General features: G+C 42.7%; 1 protein-coding gene across 1 annotated transcript in view; it reads right to left on the bottom strand.

The window, feature by feature from the left end:
- CTNNBL1 (catenin beta like 1) overlaps positions 1 to 16,007 on the bottom strand; it is a 55,882-nt gene that overhangs the window by 21,140 nt on the left and 18,735 nt on the right. Inside the window, exons 6-11 of the mRNA XM_075108394.1 lie at positions 14,987 to 15,080; positions 14,003 to 14,094; positions 10,639 to 10,711; positions 10,301 to 10,359; positions 9,437 to 9,585; positions 3,103 to 3,284 (exon numbers count right to left, since the gene is read on the bottom strand). Of these exons, the coding sequence (XP_074964495.1) occupies positions 3,103 to 3,284; positions 9,437 to 9,585; positions 10,301 to 10,359; positions 10,639 to 10,711; positions 14,003 to 14,094; positions 14,987 to 15,080 (649 nt within the window). The remainder of the gene's footprint in view (positions 1 to 3,102; positions 3,285 to 9,436; positions 9,586 to 10,300; positions 10,360 to 10,638; positions 10,712 to 14,002; positions 14,095 to 14,986; positions 15,081 to 16,007) is intronic.

The following is a 16,007-nucleotide window of genomic DNA, read 5'->3' as shown; positions in this document are numbered from 1 at the left end:
ATAAATTAAAGCTCAACAAGTCAGTCACACTGAGATTTTTTTCACCAGGGTATTCATTATTTTGTCACATTCAGAACACTGCCTTAAAGACAATAAAATAAAGATTATTTTATAGACTAGCTCTTATGTACAAAGCAACAATACTATAGAGACAAGAGGACTATTTTCCTACCACCACACGACACATACGAAAGATCTTGTGCTCTAAAGACTGAGCATTGGATGCCCGATGAGAAGAGTGTCTCTGTCACTAACTACAGCTAAAGCATCCTCGAGCCCCAGCTGCTGCTGGTACCTGCAGCCTGGCGACACTTCTGCAGCTGCAGGCAAAGGGATGCCCAGGACAGGCAGGGGAGGTAGAGTCTCAGTGGAGAAACACTTCTGGCTGTTTGGTACCCCACCCAGTGCTGAAACATTTTAACTGGGTTGTCCTTTAAGCAGTTGTAATTAGACTCCAGGGTTAATAGCCTATTTGCAGTATAACCATGACTGTCTGTCCAGATACAGTCTCAATGGCATTACAGTAAATGCATTCACAGCGCATCTCCTTAGAACTGCTTTTTAACAAATACTGATGCCTCTGCTACAAAGTCATTCTAGTTAATCCTTTAAAGGAATATGTTCCTCCATCTGACATACACATGAACGCTCCCCTAGCAGAAGAGGATCATTCTAATTAATTTTTAAATTTTTTTTCCAACAGTTTGAACAGAGGATAAAGTTTTTACGTGAAAAGATGACAAGAGAAGACTGAATACTAGCATTCTTTTTGATAAATAAACAAAGACATATGCAGAAAGAAGCGTGTTCCTAGGATCAACACAGCACAGAGGGCATCAATTCTCAATCACACTAGACCTACACTGTTTCCTTTAAAACAAGCAGGCACCAAGGAGTCTTTGCAGTATTCCTGTTCAGCCAGTGGCCCACAGGCACCAACCATCAACCAGCAGTGCCCCTGAGCACAGAGTAATTACTGTATTGCTGGTGCAACATTTGGCAAAGTAAAAACATATACTATGCTGCTTATACACATGTCAGGACAATGGCAGTGACAAGCTCCAGGGGAACCCTGTTAAACATCTCAATTAACTCCCATCGTTAGAAATTCAGAAACTCACCTGGCCAGCGATGCAAAACAAAGAAAATTGGACTTACTACCACAGCGTTTTAGGGAGAGTTTATTTTAATAAAACTGATCTCTGGACTCATCTTAGTGTCCTCCATTTGTTCTGAATATTAATGAGACGGAGGTATGATACACAGACTGTTTGCAAGGATCACTCCATTCTCCTGAGGGCAGATTTGCTTTCCTTCCTATCACAGAAACAGTTAGGAACTGACCCTGTTAGGGCTTTCCAGACTGCTACCTAATCCTCACAGTAGCCAAGATTGCACACAGATGTCATCTGCAGTCTCACGACAAAGCAGATGAGACAGAGATTAACTCACTTTCCCAAACTGAAAAGTTAAGTCAATGACATGAGCCATAGATCCAGATCTCTACTCAGAAGCTCGTATTCTAGCTGGAGCTTTCTCTCAGTAAGAAGAATTAAATAACCTTATTTTCATACTGCAAATGAAGATTTCAAAACGTCCCCTACATCCATCATCTAAGCACAACTGCACTCTCTGCAATTTTATTACATAAACCCCAGAACACACGACAGCATTTCTTCCTCACCATTATCTATCCAAGACAAGCAACACAATACAAGACAGATAAGGCAGCCAGAATTGGCAGCCTGTGTGTGATCGTGCTGGGCTGCAGGTAAGCCCCTTCTCTCCAGCCACGCCAGCAAAGCAGCCGCCACCACACATGCATGCAGAGCCCATGGCACTGCCAATTCCTGCTTCAACCTACCATCGTGCTTCAGCCCCACCACCTCCAAGGCGCAGAGCCCACCTCTGAAGCTATCACAGTCTAAACGTGACTCGCCAAGCTGCTACCTTCATTAACAGAGTGTCATCATCTTTTAATGTTGGTGCTCTAGAACAAATGTAGTTAACAGCTCATTGCTGGCACAGTTTTCAAGAAGAAAACAGCCGCTTGCTGAATTTGGCCCTCCTCTTCCTCATCTCCCTGGCCTCAGGAAGGGCAACATCCAGCTGCCCACCAAGCTGCCCCCAGATCTGCAGCTTTTCCAGAGAAAGGGGCTGCTCGGTCCCAGCCAGTGCCTCGGCCCAGCACCTGGCAAGGTCTGCAGGAGGCAGCACCCCCTTGCCTTTGCTTTGGAGAACATCAGGACATTCGGTTCCACCTGAGTTGGGAGGACAGTACCAAAGCAAGGTTTTTGGGTTTAGACCTCCCATTTTGTTGCTGTTTCCTTCCATTTTCCCTTGGTCTGCTGCAAGAGTTAAGGATGGATACTAGGCAAGCCTGAGACTCAGTCACACCTCTTCAGCTTTTGACAAATATTCACTCTTTATAGAACTGAGATGAGTAATGAACTGGCACAAAACCTCAAGCATCACTGGCAGTATTTAAAGTTTCTTCCAAGGCATAGTCAATTATCAACAAAATGGAAAAGGTAATGCTACCAAGAAGCAGGAGGGACTGACTCTAGATTCAGTTCAGCATAAGGTCCTGCAGTATTACTCCATAGCAGATTTCTGTTAAAGCAGAGTTTTCCAGGGGAGAGAAGGAAAAAGAAAGAAAAAAAAAAACCCACACAACTTCAAAAGCATGCAGTTTATTTCTGCAATGCCTGATGTTCATCGAGTCACACTTCAGTGCTCAGAGCCATGAAAACACTGCTTTTGAGGTGACATTTGTAGTTGCCTCATTACTCTTTTCAAAAGAGTTTTGCATCAAAGAGTCAGAGCTTCAAACAACAGACCCTACAGGAGTAAAATAACTTATTAACAGCACATGAAATGGAATCGCCAGGAACTGCTGATACCAAAACAAGCAGGGCAAGTGTGTCATCAACAGGTAGCCTGCGACAGGGAGCAGGCAGGCTGCCTGGACCTGAAAGCTGCAGGAGGAGCCCTGAAAAGGCTGGTGATGTGCCATTTGCTCCTTGTTGCAGGTACTTTTCAGACAGTTGCCTTCCATTCACTTCCTCCATGACAATAACAAGGATCTGGAAGCATGCTTACCTTCATGTTCTTTTTCAGTTGTCCCAACTTTCTTTATCTTTTTGGGTGATTTCATGAAGAGTGGAAAGATGGTCCGCAGACCAAGAATGTCAACAAACTTGTGACAGTTGTCGGTGCCCTCCGGTCCAATCATGGCATGGTCCAGTACCTTCAGGGCACTGCTGCGGGAAATCTTCTTCTCCCTGTGAAAAGAAAGCTGCAAGTTAAACTTTTCAGGGACATGAGGAGCTTTGCACCACACTACTTTAAAGAGACAGCATGAAAAGAGAAAGGAATATGAAAAGGAAAGTATGAAGAGTCTGAGTACAGGCTCTAAGCAAGGTATTCCTCAAGAAACCAAACCATTATATTAACAAATACTCTTTTCAAAACTGTGGCTGAGAATATTCTCTTGGTTATTTCTTTTTTAATGCCTTTTATTTCTTTTTATTTTCTATTTCTTTTTACTTCATATTATATGTTTTATTGTTCCGGTTTCTTATTTTTTATTTCTTGGCTGTTGAAGAAGTTATTTCTTCACCACCTTAAAAACACTAGCACAAAACAGCAGGGGAGACTGCGTTGGGTACACCAGGCAAATACTGCCACCCCAAAAAGATCAGGATTTAGATCTAATAAAGGAGTAAGTTTGGTAAGCACTGGTTGGTGGTCAGTTGTAATGAAGAAAACCCCATCTCCAGAAATCACATTTGGAAGAGAGCAGAAACATTCTGGGCTATTCTGTTTTAATGCAAGTTCAGAATGCTGATGCTGGTAACTGACACCAATAACACACAAATGGGAAATGATCTCCAAAAGCCCTGTACCTCTCAACCCAGAAAACAGAGGAAAATTTAAAATGTCTTGTGAATCATGAACAGAAAAAGTAGTTGCAAATACAGTCCATAAAACCAACAGACCAGGTAAACGTCAGCAGGGGTTAATGTGAGCTGAAGAACAAGAGGCCCCCAGGGTCCCCAAAGGCCAGGCCAGGCGGACATTCTCCCCAGGTCAGATGGTCACAAGCTCCACCACCTTCTACCTCAAGCGCATGGCAATCTCCTCTGATTTTCTCTTCTTTAAGAGGATTTGTTCTCTAACAAATACATAGCTACATGTACATATAAAAATAAATCCCCCCAGAAACAAGCTGTGCTCTTCCTCAGGGGAGACGACAAGAGAACAATTCTCCTTGGACACACACTAGTTGCTCTGCACTACTCTAAGGTGCTCAGATATTATCATGGACCTGGATTAAGGGTTTATAAAGAGCAAACCACTCATGCAGTTCAGCCCCCTCCTCTTTCCCCCCGTGGAGGTGGCAGCACCCAGGCTGCCCTTGCACACACCTGCCAAACCCAGCAGTGCAGGACCAGCCTGCCCACCTGCAAACAGTGCACACGGAGCTGCTCAGCAGCTGGCCACCCAGACCTCACGTCCATCAGCAGGGTCTTCTCGTCCGGGGCTTCCTGAAGCCCAAGCTCCAGAGAGCGTGGAAAACACTTTCTCTTTAGAGTTCTACCTTTGTGAACCCCTAACAACATGCAAACTGAAAAACCATATGTTAACACCCTAGCCTTAAAGAAAATTACTTTGCCCAGTGCAGCCACTGGTGCTTCTGATGGGCACGAAGCAGTTGTTGAAAGCACCACATGCAGCTGGGATCTGGTGCAGCAGCAGGTTCTGCCCAGGAGCAAAGCAGCAGTGCAGGAGGGTGGCTCAACACCCCCACCTCCTCTCTACAGGGAGCTAAAAATAAAGTACTACTTAGGCCAGACAATATAAGAAATGTTTTCAGGGGAAGTAATTGCATATTGATCAGCATTTAGGAAGGTTGCACAGAGCTGATCTCTGGAATATTCATTGGGTTTAAGTTCAGGCTTTTAGAGATCAATAGCTGCTTGACTGGACTGTCTAGAGTTGATTTTATTTGAAATATTTATTCTGCTGGAGGACAAGCAGTTTATCTTAGTCTCATCTGTGCTTATTGAGGTAACTTTTAGCTGAACACTAATTCAAATACAAGCATATGTAAGTATCACCAAATAGGGAATGACCTCAGTCTTCATAGGGAACTCTGAATTACAACTTTATTTGTTAAACGTTGTTTTCCTCCTCTTAATACCTTTACATCTGTGAAAACTCTTTTGGTACATTTATTATTTCAAAAAGAAGATGTGCTAACATTATTTGGACTTTCCACATCAGCATAACACAAGCTCTCATTTTCCAAAATACTAGCAAAAGCAGAACACTGGATTTCCTGGAGAAGTGCTACATAAAATGGTTCCATGTAATTAACCAGAAGATTTAGTAAAGAGACAGTCTAAGTTTCCATGGGGTCATTAGGAACAGCAGGACAAGAAAACATAAAAGGATTTTAATAGTCATAAAAAATACACCCTGAAATAGCTATAGTCAAGCTTTGGGGAGCTGTAGAGAGTTGCCCATTTTAACCTTGTTTTTGTTGTACAGGAGCAAACGCTTTTTTGAGGGGCAAGAAAAGCCACTGAATAGCTGCAGAATAGAAAATTGTGTTGCCCAAGCAATGCACATTTCCATAAGCTCCCTTTGCTGCATTTGTCTATGTGCCTTTGGTTAATAACAGGGAAAGCCACACGTCATTTTTCCTATGCAACAGAGAATCTTTGTGACACATCCCCTGGGAACTGAGTGGCGGCATCTCCTCCAAACCTTAACACAATTTTACAGCAAAAGCAATAAGCTTCCTGTCAGTGTGCGCAAGGAAACTGACATTACAAGCCTGCTTTTCTCTTTTTTGGCTTTGTAAGGTAAACTGCATTTAGGTTACCAAGGCAAGGCTGAGGGACTGTGTACTAAAAAGTGCTTCCTGACCTAAAAAAAATAAAACTGAATTTAATTCTACGTGACATTTATAAACTTTCCACTGCTGGTTACCACCTTGATAAGCCATCTTACTTTTGATAAAGACACTCCATAAAATAAACGAGCCTCCATTGCTGCAGAGATGCAAATCAAATAATTATATATTCCTCCGCTCTCATCCTACTTCAAAACTTCCTACTTCATTTCTGCTGTCACAGGCCCCATCCTTCTCAATCTGGTCTTCTCCTAGACCCCTCTGCTCATCTCCCACACACCTGCCCGGTGAAGCCCCGCTCCCAGGGGCCAACTGCAAGTCCCCCATAACACTTCAAGTCTGAGACCACAACACCAAGCCCAGGGCACGGCTTGCCATGGACATGCACATAAAGTGCATCAGCCACACTGCTCATTTTTCAGGTGTTACCACTGTCTCCCCATAAGCTATGAGAAGTTCACACAATACAATATCATCTTTTGCTGTTGGCCATACATTTTAAGGCTCAGCATTATAGAAAGTGGTCTTGTTTTCATTCCTGTCTATAGGAATCTCTCGAGCATGTTAAATGCTCAGCTGAAAGATGCTGTACTTCTCTGCAGGTCTGTGTGCATGACCATTATTAACAGAACAACTTGGCTAGATGTATTGGGCAGCACTAGATACAGAATGCTATGTTCTCTAAGACAGTAATAGAGATTCAAGCCTGATATCTTTATTCTCACACAGCTTATCTATCTCACATCATGTCAATAAGCTTTCAACTTTGCTTATTTGTTCTTTCATCTGCACAGACCATGGTACAATGATTAACCGCCTTCAAAGTGAAAACAAAAAATAACAGATCTCTCCCCCCAGTCTTCAGAGGACACCGACAGGAGAGAAAAATATTCTGCCTCGTTTGTGGGCAAGGTGGTCAATCACGACTGAATGGCATTTCTATTCTTCGTTGTTCATCATGAAGGTATCAAGAAGATACAGAAGTGTAATACTTCTATGCAGCTCTGTAGATCACAACTATCAAGGTTCACTCCCTATTTAAAATGCTAGCCTGCAGCTACCAAAGCAGTACTGCACAAGAAAAACTGAGCACCTGTAAGAGCCTTTAAGCATACACCAAGAGAAGTCCCAATGACAACAGACATGAACAGAATTAACGGCCGTTTAATATCCTCTGGATATCAAAATATGTAAAAAACCCACAAGCAAACAAACACCAAAACCTTGCAGGATACAATTCTCAAACAGTTTGCTTTGTCTGGTGGAAAGCTACAGAAACATGCTCTATTTTCCTCACCTATGTCCAGCAGAGCTTTCTGCCTTCAATCACACCATGACCTGCAAAAGCAAGTACCCTGCCATGGCAGCAGCTGAGCATGCCCAAAGCTGCTTCTCCTAACATAGCCACCTCCTCTCAGCATCCATTCCCTAATTTTCATCACCGCAAACCACTCCTTTTACCTTAATCATCTCCTATGCTCTCCACAGAGCATTTGACTACCATCATTCATTCTCTTACTACTGACAAAGCACCAAAACTCAGAACCCAGAGAGCTGGTTTTTCAAGAGATGCTGAGAGATAGCAGAGCTTAGCACCGCGTTCCTGCAGTTCTGAAGGTCTGAGTTAACTACTTAAATAATACATATACAGTCACGTCTGTGTCATGCCTACCAGAAGCAAGCTTACAACACCGGTAAGGAAATACCACACCTACCAAAAGTAAAAGCTTCAGGACAGCATTGCGGCTCTGGCCCAGCCAGTCAGCCTGAAGTATGGAAGTAGTTTTAGGCATGTGCTAATTATCACTGATTTCACATTTTAGGTTACATGCATGATTACCTGTGTCAGAATCCTGAAGTTTCATTCATTAGGAGTATTAAGACAAAAAAAAAATTGTGTATAGGAATGACATGTCAACAACACAGTTTGAAATACTAAGAAAAGCAGTTGGCAGCTCTTCAAAAGGAAAAACATGAATCAGCAATAAAAGTACCAGCTTAACACTTTCAAGTCCAGTCTAAAGACATTATTAGAAGCAAGAAGTTTACTCTCTCTATCCAGCTAGGTGCTGCTCACCCTAAATGAGATTTGCAGTATAGGACAAGTCCAGGCCAGAAGGGAGCTGGTTTCAGGATAAGACTCAGTCAACTATCAACTCACATTATTTGCTCAAACAGCCAGGTAAGAACAACTTCAACTTTTCTAATAATCTGAATTAGATTAGAAAAGTTTAAAAAAAAAAAATCAACTGTCAGTATAGTCCGTGCTTATGGACAGTAGTGATATAAGCTTCTAGAAAATATTCTATAAACTGTTACTTTTTTTCCCCATTGTTGCTTTACCAATCCCATTCAGACCACAGAATAAGTTAGGTTCCTAAGCATCAAAGGACTGAGGTCTCAGAAACTCCATCCATTAGACATAGCTTCTGCTGGCAGTGAAGTCATGCTTTGTCCCTCCTAACCCCTTCACAACTACAGGGCAGGGGGATGGGGATTGCATCCAGGGAGGAATTTTCCTCTTGTCATAATTTTCCAGCAGGAATCCTGGTACAGAGAGTGGTAAACAGTAGAGTCCAAAAATGAGGGAAAAGCTATTACAAATCCAAATATTGAGTCCCACCCACATGGCACAAGAATTCCAAGTAATTAGTTCTGCAAGGCTAACTTAGCAGCTTAGTACTTGAGGCAGAGGGAGGCTTCCCTCTCGTTCTTAGTTTTGGAGCTTTTCTTTAATTAGCCTCAAGAAAACCCAGTGTTCCTATTTGAATAATCCATGTTTGGTTATTTATTCAGTTCCCTGCTGCTGTACGCTACCCAGCCACGCGCTGCGGGAACACATCATCTCTTGTTGGCATTTGCCAACCAGCCACTGCGCGAAGCCTAGCGCGCCAGGGAAAGCCAGACAGACCCCCACTGCGCCCAGTCCTGAGGTCTAGAGGAAGCCAGTCAGTGCAGAAGATGCAATTCAGTACCAGGCTAGGAAGTAAAAGTGAAGAGAGAGCAGAAAAGCCCTGGAAATTCACCATGTGACAAACATGTCACAAGAAGAAATACATACTTATGTTCATTTCACAGAAGCAATTTTTGTATCAACATCTATAAAAATTCACCAGCTCAGAGGATACACAACACAGTGAAGCTTGAACTGGGGAACGAAAGGAAAAACATCCAAAGTTTCTCTCTTGCCCTCACAGGGGTCTTTTAAATCCTTAGAAGATTAGTGGCCTGACCAACAGCATTCTTTCATCTGGGTGTCTGTCACACAGATCTGCACTGTTACTTTCCAGCAGCTATTGTAGTAACCCCAGTTCTTAGGAAACAAAGCTAAAGACAAAGAACGGAGCTTGTATATCTGAGAAGGTCCAACTTACACGCTGGGAAAAAAGAAACAGAAGATGGACAAATATGTTAACACAGAAATTGTTTATAAATGGAAAACATAAATATCTAGTCAGAAGGTGTGTTGGTACATCAAAAGCAGGCAAGAAAATCAAAAAGGTATCTAGGTACCTAAGCATCAGATTCATCAGCTGTAGACCCTCTCCTTTCAGGAAACGATCACGATTGGAACTGAGCATTAGGCAGGAGCAAAGGGAGTCAAACAGGTTCTCCATCATTTCCTGTTCTTCTGCTGTACTAGGGTTGTGTCGTTTAAACACCTGCATGACAAAGAAAGCACAATTACCCCAAAATGCAGGGCCCAATTTGGCCCTCACTGTTATAGAGTATACATGAATATTTTATGTCACAAGGCTTCAGCATCTGATACGCACAAGCCAGCAATTATACAGATCACTGACGCGTTCTCTCTTAACTCTGCTGCCCTTTTTACTGCCCTGGCTGTATACCAACAAATGTGCAGCAGTCTAATGCATGACTTAAAGACAATAGAGGGAAAGGCAAATTCACCAACTCCGCAACTCACAGAATTATGTGGATAAGCTTCTTACCAGAGAGCTCCTAGGCACAAAGCACCTGAGGGTGCTGCAGACAGTACCACCTCAAGAAATGAGGTGAGCTATGAACACATTACCTTCAGCTAGCTTAAACGTAGGCACAATGCAGCCCAGTGCTTGGAGTGGAGAATGCTGAAGATGGCCAGATTCCAACCTTGCCTATCTCCAACTTGCCATGCAATTATAACAAAATAATTTAACTTTTGTGTACCTCAATGTCTTTAAAACCTCACTTACTATGGATGATACCCTTGCAAAGAAGTTATTCAGGCACTATAGTACCACTAAACATAAAGCACTGCTGTGCTTCAGTATCTACAGATTGCTAGGACAGCGCTGCACCCAGAATCTGTTCCACCTCCTCACACTCAGCCTGCAAGACCCCTGACGGTAGAGAGGGTGTATGTGAATTACTCACAGATAACTGCTGAAGCAGCACATCGATCCCATCCAGCTCCCCAAGCAATTCTCTGTTGTCTAGACGGCGGTGGGGGAAGGGAGAAAAGAGAGAGAAAAATGAAGCTAACTGTCAGATTTTACAGCCATCTAACACTGATACATCAGCGAACAAAATCAATATGGCTTGACAGAGTACAAAAGCTGCAGAGAAAGAGAGGGCGCACGCGTATGCAAGGGAGCACACGCGTGGGAGAGAGTGCACAAGCAAAGGGAAGCTGAAAGCAGAAGTGTTGTTGTGATCTGAAAGAAGCCTAGATCCTACCCTAACAGAATATCGATACCAGAGGCATGTCTTACCGTCATTATTCTGGAGCAAAATAGCCAGCACCTCACTGCAGTACAGCTTGTTGGCATCAAAAGGCATCTTAGCCTGTTGGTGAAGAAGGAACAAGAGGCTCATCAGGGCATGGCTCCCTGTTTTTCACTGATTTGAAGAACACATTAATCAAATCACCGAACACTTAAACAAAAATACAACAGTGGTAATTTTGCAGTATGCCTCCGTGACAAAATGGTAATAATTCTCTCTGATTCAGGGGTGATGGGGTGAGGGTAGGGTGTGTGTTTGTGTCTGTGTGCATGTGTGCGCGCTAACACAAGCATGTGTAGAGACTCAGTTCTGATCCTTCACACTCCTACGTAAGTAGATTTGACCAAGTTGGCTCAAAACCCCCAAGAACAGCCTCCAGTTGTTTGCAACATGGAATATCTTCCCTGTGATAAATTTTTGCATGAAGTTATATGACTGCATGGGCATATCCCTATTCTGAAAGTCTGAACCTGGCACCAAAAACAGAATTTCAGAAAACACATCACAGTAACATTAAAGAGTAACTACTAGAGTTTTGTATGAGGATCACAATGTCACAATCAGAAGAATGTGAGACAGTTTAGCCTGCAGTCACAAAACTTGCATTTTATACATTCCCTCCCTATTCGAACATGTTAAAAAATTATAACAAAACCAAAATGCTGATTTCTTTTTTTACCCTCAGAAGGAAAAAAATAAATCCCTGAAGGAGGATTCTGAACTGGATCCAATGTTTTTGCATGCCACCGAAGCTGCTTCATCTACAGAAACAGACTAAACATCAACCCCTTAGATAATAATGCAAACTGGTTTGCTGAAGGAATTCATAAAATAAACAAAACAATTTTAAAATTCATCAGTTACCAGCTATTTGTGTTCCACTGTTCAAGAGGAGGGGAAAAAAAGGCAAGCAATAAGTACTAGGCTCAAAACATACCATTTGCCACCCACAATCTTTTCCCCAACTGCACGACTACCTGCAGCTTGAGTGAGTGAACCTGCCTGTGCAAGGCTATGCGCGGGCCAATTACCCCGACCTGCTACCAAAGAAAAGGTCACAATACACAAGCACCATGCAACACAAAAACATGAAAAGCAGAAAGATCCCAAATGCCACAAAGTATTGACTTTAAATACAGCTTTTCGTTCCAAACGATCCCCAACCACTCTGTAGATGATGGTATTTATAGCAACCACATAACTCTTCCAAGGAATCAGTGGCACGAAAGGAGGAAGGTGGCAGGCGCTCGGTGCTGTACAGCTTTGCTGGCTCCTATCACGGTGCATACCAACCGCTGTCCTATGGCAGGCGTTAGGAAACAACGCTCTGTTCTCTCAGGGCTGCACACACATCGTCAAACCCTGCTTATGTTTCAAGAATTGAGCTATTAAGCTCTCCATCTGAGCCTTCCAAGGCAGTTCTGACAGTCAGAATACAATCACGCAACCTGAAACGTAGTCAGAAAACAGAAATTCACACCCTGTGCTGTGTGCCAGATGTCCTTACTGATGCCTAGACAAAACCCTCATTTTAAAACTAATCACATAGACATTCTTCAGCAGCACAACACTCTACACAGATGCTGAGATCCTGGTTTAATTCTAACCACATCTGTCAGGGTGAGAGATTCAAGACCAAGCACTGCCAATAGCAAAGTCGCCTGGGCACGGGTTTCATTAGCGTGTGGCTCCCACAATGACAGCATGTAAGTGAGAAAAAGCACTGCCTGATCACACATCCCCAAAACCAGACAAAATTAACATGCCATAGCACAGAAAAGACACAGTCAACACCAAGTTTTGAATGCCTTGAACATTCATTTTCTGTGGCACCAAGCAAGGGGAATCCAAGTTGTGATTACTCTGCTTTCCCAAGTTTCTAAGTCTTTCAGCTGCCACAGTAATTACAAGGCAGCCAGCAGTACATACTTGCCCTGAATAAAATTAACTTCATTTTTTGTTTTTAAGCAAAAGTAATATAATTATGTTACTACCTGTAGTGAGAAATTATAGGTTACTTCTGCTAACAAGTATACGAAGGGCACAGAGGGGGATCTGCCCACTTACAAAGCTGATAGAGAATTTCTGTGATTCAGAGGCCTTCTAGCCATAAAGACGATTAAGTAGGGAAGTGCTAATGCCTTATGAATAGGGTTAGGAAAAAGCCAGAATCTGTTTGCTAAATTTCCTTCACTAGCTCTGTAAGAGAACTGAACTATCCGTTCCTTTCCTACAGTATTTTCCAGGGGATGTTTAGGCATCCTTTCACACAAGACAGAGTTAAACTGTGTAACTCACTGGCCACAGGATGCTAAGAGTATCAGAAAGTAATTTTGAATTCAAAAGGCAATTAGATGAGTTCAAAGAAAAAGCCACCACCAGGAACAATTAAACAAAGACACCACTTGAAACTCAAAAGAGCATTAGAAATGTAGGAACCAATGGCATAAAATGGTCTTTATTAGTTTCCCCACTCACTGGTCAGCTTTTATATTGCTACAGGTCTCAGCAATGGACAAGAAGTCAACCATACAGGAAGCATACAAACAGAAAAAAAACCTACCTTCCACTCTAAGATGTTTATAATATAAAGATAAGACAGAAGTATGTCTATTTAAACTAAAACCACAGAGGATATAAACCCTTAATTCTAACTTTTTGTCATTAACTTCGCTGCTCCAACACACACACACACACACACGCACACCTGGCTTATTTTAAATGATGTTTTAAGTTCACACGAACTGGTCTCTAGAAGGAAGGCAGGGGCTAGCAGAGCTCTAGCACTACCAATGCTTGAGCTAGGAATGCAGTGGTATTGCAGCTACCAGGGACAACTGCATTAGTGGTTGGAGCCCAAGTGCTGTTTTGTAGCGCTGTGAAGGGCCAACTCTGCAGGAAAAACCATAGTTCTCATGGCAGGATCAGGGACATGTTACCAAAAAGAACTCCCACAGAAACAAGTGAAACCCAAAGACATTCAAGAACACTCGATATTACAGATACTTTTCCAGGCAAACACTAGGAAAATGAGAGTACTTTTACTCACAGATTTGCATAATGCTGTGCAGCGCTTTGTACAGATAAAGCCAACTCCTTCAATTTTGCTAGTTTGTAAGAAGTTAAAAGGGACGTAATTCCCAGTTTGAGGCAGGTTTTGAATTCACTGCATTCACAAATGTTAGAACTTGTGACAAACGTACCTATGCAAATGGAAACAGCCAATAATAAGTAGCCTTGGGCCTTTAATATTGTGTCAAACACCGTCTCAAGCACACCAACTTCCAGACCAGTGGCCTGCCTGATTTTTTTTGTGACATCTCCCAAATGACAACAGGTAAACAAGCTCACCTTCAGCCTCTTGAGCAACCACTGCATGAGGCCCTGCTGCGCAGCTTCCGTGCACATCTCAGGTCGGAACTCTGCCATGTTCTCAACGATTGCTGAGAAGAAAGGCACAGAAAATAGTAATTTCTCCCCATCTACAGTTCAGCTCAGGCCTGTGTCAACACTGCTTTGCTAGATCCTTCCTAGAGCTGCACTGTTCTGCTCAAATTACACCTTATTCACAAAGCTATCTTTTTTTCTGAGTGAGACTTAAGCTTAGGTCTATGATACTCTCTTAGTTTTCACATTGCCCACACAGTCAATCCTCAGCATGACACCAGCTCCTGCTGGAAGAAGTCTAAAATACCTTCCCTTTACTCCAGCAGCAATTCTCACTGCACAAAACTAAACTAACAGCAGCAGTGACAGTAAAAATTCCAAAACTCTTGTTTCCAGTCTCTCTCATTCTTCCAGTCCTCAGGAGATTACAATCCTAAATGACTGAAAGGAATGGATGATGATCTAAATGCTAACAGGGACACACTGCAAAGCAGTTACTGTGCTGTGCAAAGACTGCGGAACAGAGAGGTAATGATGTACTTATGTGAAATACAAATGTTTTACTACCTGAAAGTTAAATATATTGCTAAGACATAAACAGCTCTCATAACGGAGTAAGTGGAGCTCACAGATAAGTACATAGTAAATACACAGGCAGTAGAGCACACCCTCTGGAGCAGTGCACAGTTTCGTCTGCGTACCAGCACCTCCCTACATGACCGCTTTGGGAAGAGGCACCTTATCAGCAGTCATGCAACAAATGCTGGCTGAAGGGTCTAGGCTTTACTGTGAGTTAAAGTTGCGCTTGAACAAAAGTGGCACTAGGTCCTCTGCCCTAGTGTTGGCAGTTCAAGGGGAAAGGAGGTATGGAGGAGAGGAAGGGGATAACCCACCGCCCCTTTGTACAAAATACAGAAAGCAGCAAGAGGCTGTGCAACAGCCACTTACCCAGTGTGTTGTGGACACCATCAGCTTCCTCCTTCACGCTTTCATCCAGGCGCTCTAAATTCTGGACCAACAAGGCCACGACCTGGCCCTCCACCTATGCCATCAGGGTCATGGGAAAGATAAAAAGATAAGAAAGACGACTGAAATAAGGAAGATGAAGGAGAAAGAACGGGGTGGGGGGTGGGTGTTAAGGAATAATAAAAATCAATAAGCCCTACCGAAATGTCTTCTGATCATGTCTGGCAGGATGTTAACAGTTTTGCTCTAAAATCTCAGAGGAAGTGAAGGATTCACCAAGTAAATTTGCCACTATGTTTGTCCTAATTAATTAAACAACTTTTGTGTTTCAGATTAAACAGAAAAACATCTGGAGGAAAACATGCACCTTGTCACAGTCTTATTTCCTGAACCAGCCTGATTGATTTATAATCCCTTAGAATTCTTAAGTGTGAGGCACCACAAGTCTCCACGGATGGGCTAGCTGTCAGCTCCGCTAGCAGCTCCACTTTCAACTGTTTACTGCTGGTCTGCCTACATTTTTGTTATATCTTCCACCTTAATAGGTACAAAAAGCTGAAGGAACAATGCTCACACATGCAGATTCAAATCCAAAAGCTGAATTATCACCAGTTGAAGCCCTGCATTTAAATCCTAGCAAGATGAATGTACCGAGTTGACTTCAGTAAGCTAACGAAACCCAGACAAATCAACAGCAAGAGCAGGAACCCACATCTGCAGGTGGAGCCTCCTAATCAAAAAGCTAACACATGAAGCATGCTTTTAAAGCTGCAGTTGGACAGAGTCCAGCTTGACTTTGGCTAACTTTCCATTGTGGACACGAGCTTGGAGAAGTTAAACAAAATAACATTTCCAATTCAAACACTGTTAACTAGCCTTGGGCAGGTGGAAAAGATACAAGTATCAGCTGCTGTGGAAGGTAGTGCAACAATCTTCACAGACACGCTCATTATACCTACTTTCTTTAAAAAAAAAAAAAAAGTAATCTAGAAAGCAGATATCT

Source organism: Phalacrocorax aristotelis, chromosome 13, assembly GCF_949628215.1.
Source record: "Phalacrocorax aristotelis chromosome 13, bGulAri2.1, whole genome shotgun sequence".
Taxonomy (NCBI): Eukaryota; Metazoa; Chordata; class Aves; order Suliformes; family Phalacrocoracidae; genus Phalacrocorax; species Phalacrocorax aristotelis.
Note: the sequence above shows the minus strand (reverse complement) of the source record. Positions and strands in the feature narration are given on the sequence as shown.